The sequence below is a fragment of the Ips typographus genome, linkage group LG2 (genome assembly GCF_016097725.1).
Source record: "Ips typographus isolate SLU linkage group LG2, UJ_Ityp_2.0, whole genome shotgun sequence".
NCBI classification, from domain to species: domain Eukaryota; kingdom Metazoa; phylum Arthropoda; class Insecta; order Coleoptera; family Curculionidae; genus Ips; species Ips typographus.
In genome coordinates this window covers 14,643,207-14,652,478 of record NC_138423.1, presented here as the reverse complement: position 1 = coordinate 14,652,478, position 9,272 = coordinate 14,643,207, and the positions used below count along the sequence as shown (strand labels likewise).

At 32.0% G+C, this 9,272-nt stretch overlaps 1 protein-coding gene across 2 annotated transcripts; it reads right to left on the bottom strand.

The window, feature by feature from the left end:
* Positions 1-1,066: 1,066 nt before the first annotated feature.
* Positions 1,067-8,429, bottom strand: LOC145725317 (cytochrome P450 4C1-like). Of its 2 annotated transcripts, XM_081974029.1 has the most exons (10): positions 7,447-8,429; positions 7,313-7,388; positions 7,188-7,261; positions 6,945-7,130; positions 3,725-3,900; positions 3,467-3,670; positions 3,255-3,323; positions 3,024-3,198; positions 1,305-1,484; positions 1,067-1,248 (listed from the first exon to the last, which is right to left on the bottom strand). In XM_081974029.1, exons 1-10 carry the CDS (start codon positions 7,613-7,615, stop codon positions 1,088-1,090), a joined length of 1,470 nt encoding a protein of 489 aa, XP_081830155.1. In that variant the 5' UTR covers positions 7,616-8,429; the 3' UTR covers positions 1,067-1,087. The 2 variants fall into 2 exon arrangements, with proteins under 2 accessions (XP_081830155.1, XP_081830154.1); XM_081974028.1 differs by having other exon boundaries at positions 7,188-7,388; positions 7,447-8,410.
* Positions 8,430-9,272: the final 843 nt, after the last annotated feature.

The window sequence follows — 9,272 nt, the reverse complement described above, 5'->3', positions numbered from 1 at the left end:
CCAGATAGAATGAATCCGAATGAATAAGCTATTTATAGCCTTTGGAGGTTGCCTTTTTTAAACCCTTTCTGTACTAAATGATATTGTCTTGGTGCATGTTTTATTACTATATAAATATTCAAGGTAATTAAGAACAACCATAGTTTATATTTCTTTAAAACCCGTAGCAGCACTCACAAGTTGGTGGGTCTACCTTATTTGGCACCAACCACTTATAGCGTCAACACATTTCTTGTTATATTCACTATTTTAGAAAAAATTTAACTTTACTCTGTCTGCGTGCTTTCTAGTGCTGTGAATTTCCGATTTGAAGAAACTCAGCCTACATTTGGATACTTCACTACCTCTCCAAGCTAGTTCGTAGGAAAATAGATAAAAAACTTTCTTCACTAAGCCGTCGGTCGTGTTTTCATCGTATGTACTAATAAGCTTTCAGGTATACATTGAAGCTCTTTCCTCTCTAGAGATTTTAAAGGCTATATCCTCAAATGGATTGATTTTTCGTTTGTATTCTTCAAAGCACGTCTCCACTAGCATTTTTGCAGTAGTATTCCAAATCATCTTAACAGTAGCTTCTTTATAGTCTTTGCCATCAATTTTCCGCATATTGTACGCCCAATCCTTGAGAATATTGCACTCTTCTGTAGTTTCTCCGTCATAGTTATAATTTCGTTCCTTGCAAAAGCTGCTAAACTGTTTCCAAATATACGACTGCGATCTTATTGTGTTAGTCGATACACTTTTGTTATTATTTTAGTCAGATTTGATTACATGTACCGCCAGTTTGTTATACAGTAGCTATGATTTGAACAATATGGGCACCAGAAGGATGCAATTTTTACTTAGGCCCAGTTGTATAATAGTGGTTCAACCTTTGTACCTGGTTTAAGTCAGAAATGTCACTTTGACAGCAAAGGGAAAGTTCAATTACCAGTTGCAGTTCAACTGAACCGGTCTTTGAACTGCGATTGTACAACTGGGCCTTAGGAGTTGCTGTAATCAAGTAAAAATTGTATTGTAGTATCAATGGGTGAGGGATATAGTCCTCATAATTAAACACTTTGATAATCTAGGATTTTATATTACATTAATAACGGGCTTGTAAAGAAATTTTTACTCCATTTTTAGATTTTAAAATTATTTCCGATACTAATTGGATTTGGTGTTGTGGTTGTGCTGGTTCCAACTTGAAATGACGTACCACTTTGGAGACAGTAGATTTAATTTCCATCATTGCAAATTTTTGTCCTGTAACCATGTTTTTATTGAATAGTCATTGCACTAGTAATATTTTAAATACATACCGATGCAATTTCGCTGTCCAGCACTAAAAGGAGTATAGGAAAATGGGTTGATTTTCAGCATATCAGCGTTTTCAAACCTTTCAGGCAGGAACTTCTCCGGTTCTGGAAAGATATTAGGATCCCGATGGGTTCCATAGGGAATCAGAGCTACAGTAAGCCCTTTTGGGTATAAATTTCCTTCTAAAAGTTATAATTACCTATTTTAAATATGTAGATAAATATGTTTTAAAAATTTGCACTACACCAGAGTCAAGAAGATTTTGAAGATGATTGTGAATCAAGCATACTGTATAAGTAGTTTTTTTTTTAATTGTGCATTGAATTTTAAGCATATTGTATGTTTGACATATCCATATCCATTTCCGAGCATTTGCAATCTCGAAAGTAATTATTATTTGTCCTTAAATGTTACTGAGGGGGACTGCTCGACATGTTTCGCAAGGGCGAGACAGCTAGACCCAGGTTTGTTGATTTTAGGTACATACAAAAAATTCGACATTAAAGTAGAAAATTTGAAACATTAATGAATCTTATTTTAGAGAAAAAATTGATACATGAAAACTTAAAACTAAACTAAAACGCCCTGGGTCAGGACGACCACTAAATTTTTAAAATTTTGACTTTCACACTCTTTAAATTATTCTCATTCACCTTGAATGTACTTTGAAAGAGCGTGAAAGTCAAAAAACTAAAAAAATTAAAAAAAATTTAGGGGTCGTCCTGACCCAGGGTTTATGTAGCCCTTTTTAGTTTTAGTTTAGTTTTAAGTTTTTATGTATCAATTTTTTCTCCAAAATAAGATTTATTAATGTTTCAAATTTTCTACTTTAACGTTTAATTTTCTCTCTTACTGACATGTTTCGAGCAGTAACAGTTGTGTGGTTAATCACCCCCTACATTCCTACTTACTCCTCCACTATGAGAAAATGGACTACTTCTTTACCTTGAATTATTATTTGGTTTTGTTTGAGTTTTTAAGAAATTATCGAAATCAGCAGAAGTTCCTTAAAATTCAATTTCAATTTTGATATAATTTTGTATTTTTGTTTTGTCAAAAACATACAAAAAATATTTAATATTCTTTTCTTCTGTCTATATCGAGTAAACTTACTGACGCAGTTACTAACTTTATGTATAGTATATTTTTCAAATTTTAAGTTTTGGTTTCAATTTTTAGGTTAGAGCAAGGCAATTTTCGGGGGTAATATCCCTAGTGCATTTAATTTTTCCGGAAAAATTCGGAAAAAAACGAGTTTCTAAGTAGTAGTTTTAAAAATCCTCGTCTTCGACCCGGATAATTTTTAAAACCACTCTCGCTCATGCTATTTGTTAAAACAAATTACTTAGAAACGAGTATTCCAATTTTTACACAGGAAAAATTAGATGCACGAGGGATATTTGGTAAGATTATTTCCTGAGTTAAATAAACATTTTATTTTAATTAAAACAATAAGAACAATAACTTTCAAGCTAGAAAGGGTAACACTATTCTTTATGTTGTTGTGAGGAGTGTGAAATTTTTTCGATTTTTTTTCCGGAAAAACTGCTGACAGCTAAGTTGACAGTTGTTAAGTGATTTTTCCACTTAAAATTTACATTTGTTATACTAATTCTTGATAGCGATTGGTCAAAATTGATAGGAAGGAAATAATCAGAATAACACTTGACTTTTTAGACTGTCAATCTGACAATTTAAGTTCTTTTAAACTTGTAACTTACTAAATTCCACGTCTTCCCCCAGTTTCCTAGCAAAAAACGGCACACTTGGATATAACCTTAAAGTCTCCTTTATCACAATTTCGAGATACTTCATTTCGTTCAGTTCCTTGCCGGTAGGGTGAGCGAGTTTGAGATCTCCTTCAAAAATTTCCCTTTGTTCTGTCATAACTTTGTCCTTGGAAAATTACGGTTAGTAGGTGACTAAGTTATTAGAATAAATTGAGTTTGTACTTGCACTTGTGGATGGGTGGCCAGCATCAGTAAGCAGAAAGTGATGGCTGAAGATGTGGTGTCATGGCCCTGAAATTGCATAAAAAAGGAGGAAATATAAATAAAACCAAAGTAACTTAAAATAAGATCAGAAATTTGTTATTGATAATTAGGAAACAAGTCGAGCTTAACTTACTTTGATTTCTCTTATATGAATCAAAACATGACTATACCTCAAACATGAAGGTGTTTACTTCATCAAGAAGCTCTGCTTTTGTAAGGGGTTTACCATCAATTTGGGCTTCCAAAAGCAGATCCAAAAAAGCTAATCTGGTTTTAATTCCATCGGTTTGTGATTTGTCCTTCTTTTGTTGGTTTACTTGTTCCCGCTGTTTAATCCTCTGGGAGATTACTTTGTCGACGTGACCATTGACTATCTAATTTTACACAATTTAGTAACTAAACAGCAATACAAAAAATTATCAATTTACCTTCAGAGCTCGTTTTTCTCGATAATAATTTATGGTAAACTTATAAAAAATCGGATGCAGGAACGAAAACATCCGATCTACAACGATATTACACATTGTCCTAATTCCTTTAATATATTCCATATTTTCATGATCCTTCATATCCAATGCGTTTAGTTTTACCCCCATGGCCGTTTCTAAATTGTCGTTTGTCATTAAATTGTCATTGGGCATATACCAAGTGTTTCATTAACAAAAATCGCCAGATTTGTATACTGACTAAAGGCGTTCTTCTAGGTAAAGTCCAAACCAAAACAAATGGCACTTACGTCGTTACTGATTCAACTTACTTAACTAAACCAGACACAATGATGATATTAGCTTATTAAACCACATTGGCAGTTATTTTTTATATTCTAATAGTATTTTTAAGTTTCAGCCGTTTTGAAGCTGTATAATCTCTTGACTACCAGGTGTCAATGCAATTAGATAAAAATGTATCCAATTTTCCACAATTTTACCAAAAAACCACATATTTTCTTTTTTTTTTAATTAACAAACCAATTTTTTAAATTAAAACAGGGTGAAAATGGAAATTATTGTATAATATAATAGCGGTCACACGTACTATGCAATACATCCCATACGAGCTACTTATAACGGAAAAACAAAAAAATGAAAAAATGCTACTTGTCCAAACTTTCATAATAGTCACTTATTAGCTACTTCAAATTCGAAAATTAACTAAATTCCTACTTTGAACTCGGAAATTAGTTGCATTGTTATCAAACTGACAAATTGTACTTATTTGGTTTGAAGTGTGTTTGCAAGGTTGCCAAACTGCAAATTCTACTGGAAGAGTGTTAGCAATGTTCCAAATTAGACTAATTTATTTCAAAAAGAATGTTTGCATTGTTACCAAACTAACAAATTTGGTTTGAAGTGTGATTGCAATGTTGCCAAACTGACCAATTCTACTTATTTAGTTCGAAGAATATAATGTGTGTTGTAACGTGGTACTAATCGATTTCTCTTTACCTTCTCAGTTATCTGACAAAAACATACTTTAAAAAACATACTTTCCAAAATTACAAAGTTTACAAAACTGTTTCTAACGAAACCGTTGATCTTATTGACAAGTAACAACAGGGCATTTGACGGTACACATCTCAAGAAAGCAAATACAGCTTTTAAAATTACTTTAAAATTCTTAACAGATTTTAACTTTTTGTCTGATAAAGTAGACGCTGTGTAGTTAAGAAAATCGCATCCTTTTCCACGTTTTTTTCTAAATTCAGACAGCTGCAAACCTGAAAATTTCAATTTGCAGTGTAAAATCATAGCAGGATCGTATTGGGTAAATTTGAAAGCAAACCACTGCTAATTCTCTGTTACTTTTTCTAAATTCAGACAATTATACTGATCTCAATATTACAAATTCCAATGTAAATTCAATTTAAACAACATGAGACAAAACTTGGAAGGCAAACTGTCATTTTCTGTTACATTTTCTTAATTCCGGCAGTTCTGACCTGAAAATTTTCAACGTAAATTTCATCTAGATTGCAGGAGAGCATTGGATAAAATTTGGAAAACCTCTATAGAAACATTTGACTGTTGAATATTAGATGAAACTATAAAAAAAAAGTGAAAGCAAAACTCAGAGTCGATCTCCACAAATATTTATTAATAAAGGTTGTTATCTGCCTAACATGTTTCGGGTGTATTCAGACACCCATCTTCAGAGGCTGTAAGTTATACAGTGTGTTAATTAAATACTTATATATGAGGTAAGATATACAGTTTAGCCCCCCCTTTTTTGACTTGCCTTTCATTTTATCTTTTGACTTTAATTTATCTGCCGCCCCCCCCCATTACATATACACCCCTTCAGGACATCCTATTTCTACTCATGCTTTTTATTACAGATAAACATGCAGTTTTTACATCATTCAACTTCTTTGGGTTTTGATTAAGTTTTTTCCCCCTTCAAGAATAAAAAACCGAACAACTAACTTCATTTTTTGACATCAACACTGGGTTTTGATTAAGTTTTTTTCTCCTTCGAGAATAAAAAACGGAGCAACCTGTCACCTCTGAACCAGAACTGGGTTTTTTGATCAAGGTTTTTTTCCCCCGTGCAGAATAAAAAAACCACCTTAGTACATCTGGGTTCAGCTGTCCCCCCTTTTAGAATGACAGTCAGCAGACTAGTGATCTAGTTAAGGTAGGCTTCCATATCCTTAGTTTTATAAGTATTTAATTAACACACTGTATAACTTACAGCCTCTGAAGATGGGTGTCTGAATACACCCGAAACATGTTAGGCAGATAACAACCTTTATTAATAAATATTTGTGGAGATCGACTCTGAGTTTTGCTTTCACTTACACTCACTACTCCACTGTGTGCATATGGACTACTACTTTTCGATATAAAAAAAAAGATTTGAGAATCAAAACTGAATCAAATTTTGTGGTTATCAATACTGACAAAACAGTAAATTTGGTAAAAATCAGAAACGTCACACTGTTGAATACGGTAAAAACAAAGAAAAAACTTTAACTACCAAATTATGTTTCTTTTTCCTAAATTGAGATAATAACGGACCCTGAAAACTAGAAATTTTATTGTAAATTTAATCTAAATTTCAGGACCTTTCTAGAAAAAAAAATTCATTTAATTTTTCCTAAATTCTGGCAACTATAAAATACGAAAACGAATATTGCAAATTCTACTTAAAATCTATACTACAAATTCAGGACCGTATTGAGTATATTTGGCAAAAAATCCTCAAAAACGTCAGACTCTGTTTAGTAAATACTAAAAACAGAGAAAATCACTTAAAAGTCAAGTCTGTCAATTCTTTTTACTTTTTCCCAAATTTAGGCAGTTCCGGAACTGAAAATTACAAATTCCACTATAATATATTCTAAATATACGGATAGTATTGGGTAAATTTGACAAAAAAAGACGATTTAGTGAATACAATAAAAATAAAGAACTAAGTGTAAGTTACGACAAGTTAGTTTTTGTTTCATATTATTATGAACACATTGTACAAAAAACTAAACAAAACGTACAAAAGCGGAAAAGTAGAAAGTTTAGTTTTCTTGAAACTCTTATACCGCATTTTATGGAAGTATATACAGGGTTAACTTCAATGTGTCTCTTATACATAAGTTAAGTATTTCATTTTCTAAGCATTGTTAATGAAACACCCGGTACATTTTTATCTTACCGCATATAATATCAAGAGTGCATAACGAAATTAAATTTGAAATCTCCACACTTGAACTGCCAACATTTTGTCGTAATTTCCTAATCAAATTGTCGCCCACTGCATCGAATACAGTCAAAAACTGTTGCAGAATTGAAAAATGGAATGTAGGAGTAATAATTTTACGATGAGACCTCCATTTATAACCTTAAAAGTTCCACATTTTGCAGTTTGAGATGCGGTATGTTTAAGGGAACGTTTTACCATCACTGAGTAGTAAACCTTGACCCAACCATTGTTTGAAATAATCGTACTGACTAGCCTTGGTAATGTGCACACTGGAACTGTATATTATTTCGCTAAATTCCGGATCTGAAGTGATTACTGACCAGCTGAGTGGTCCATCGTGAAATACTAAAGTGTTACCCAACTCTTTGATACCTTGCATTACAACGTCCAGGTAAACTGCAAAATTAGTTCCAAATAGCTTAGTTAAAACTTAAAATAGTAAATACCTACTTACCTAAGGAACCTTTCATAAAAGCCAGAGCGTTCCCAAAAGGAAAAATCGGTTTGGAACATGGCACATTTGTCAAATACTTTGAAGTGTCTTTTTTTATTTTTGCCACAACATATAGTATGAACAAACTTAATAAAATAAAGACAACCAACACAAACAACACGAATAACATTTTAGTTCTCTACGAAAAGTTTGAGAATAAATAATTATTTATAGCCTAATTAGTGCATGATTTGTTAACTCAAGATTTATATACAATTTTTTACCGGGATATCAATGTAAAATGTCACAAGGTTAACTAAATATGGATTACTTGATGTAGGTTTGTATTTGCCTCCATAATTATACAGGGTGTTTCAGGTTATAATATATAGGGTGGTTAAATGACAATAATTCACCATTCCCATCAAAAAATGAGTTGACATGCATTATGTGATTTTTCTGAAAAAGGCTTCTCCAGTCCAGTGGCATAGATTGGAAGGACATTTTACAAGAAAAAGAATTTCATTTCTCCGTCTTTTTTCTACGTCACTGGATATTTTTCATATATGACAGTTTCTTTTAATTTCCTTTAAATTGACTTTGAAACGGTGAAAGTTGACTTGAGAGGCTTAAAAAATGTCTTTGCAGCCAGTTTTCATAGTTTCCAGACAAATTGAAAAACTTTACTTTTGAAAATTGACTTAGAAACCAGTAAATTGACTTTGAAATGGTGAAAATTGTCTTGAAAGGCTTAAAAAATGTCTTTGCAGCCAGTTTTCATGGTTTCCATACAAATTGAAAGACTTCAGTCTTCAGAATTGACTTGTGAGGCTTAAAAAATCTTGTTGTAGTCAGTTGTCACAGTTTTCAGATAAATTGAAAAACTTTAGAATTGAAAATTGACTTGTAGATATGAAAAACTACTTTCTGTAGAATATTTGTCTACAAATTAGACTTAGACACCAAAACCTCTGAATCAGTGAAAAGTGACATCAAAAACTTATAATTTGAGACAAACTTAAATATTTTAGTCTTGAAAAAAGTCTTAAAGACAGGATACTGACATTAAATTGATGAAAATTAACTTCAATACTAACTATTCAAGTTTTTTTTATTTTCTTAAAACTCTGGACTATTTTTAGTGCCTTAAAACTGCTTTTGGCTTGGAAAATCAAGTTTCTAGACTATCTTCACCATATTTTTTACATTTGGACTGTATTTAGTTCTTTAAGACTGAAAAATCGAGTTTTAGACTATTTGTAACAGTAAAAGTTTGAAACTCTTCAGTTATGAAAGTAAAACATTTGGACACTAAATGCTACGATATCAGTCTCTAGCACTAGTTTTTAGAATGGGCCTGTCCCACAATTTTTTTTTATTTCATAACTATAAAGACGGATTGAAAATATTATACCCGTATTTTTTTGTTTTCAAAAATATTAAGTCTAAATAGAAAAAAAATGATGATAAAAACTACATTAATCTCATGTTTTAAACGCCCGCCGCCGGTGACGTACTACACTATCAACCAATCAGCGACAAGAAGTGAAACAGTTGGCGAGCAACAGCCAATAAAATCGCCCAGAATTACGTACGTCACATGCGCGCCAAAACAGATCTTTTAAATTTAATGGACAAATTCAAACTAATGTAGGAACATTTACGACCATAATTTTTTCTTCAAGAATATGAAAAATTAGTTTTTTGATCCTATTCTTTCGATTCCAGTCATTAAAACAAAAATTTATGATATGTGGGATAGGCCCATTATACTGACCTAAATATTACAAATTCCAATGTAAATTCAATTTAGACTGCATGACAGTATTGGGTAAATTTTTAGAGTC

What these genes read in the sequence shown, in the direction of transcription:
- LOC145725317 (XM_081974028.1), bottom strand. Translation starts at nt 7,615, where the DNA reads ATGTTATTCGTGTTGTTTGTGTTGGTTGTCTTTATTTTATTAAGTTTG. An exon ending in TTTTATGAAAGGTTCCTTAG is followed by an intron (nt 7,389 to 7,446) that starts GTAAGTAGGTAT and finishes CTAATTTTGCAG; the next exon opens with TTTACCTGGACGTTGTAATG. An exon ending in TGGACAGCGAAATTGCATCG is followed by an intron (nt 1,249 to 1,304) that starts GTATGTATTTAA and finishes ACATGGTTACAG; the next exon opens with GACAAAAATTTGCAATGATG.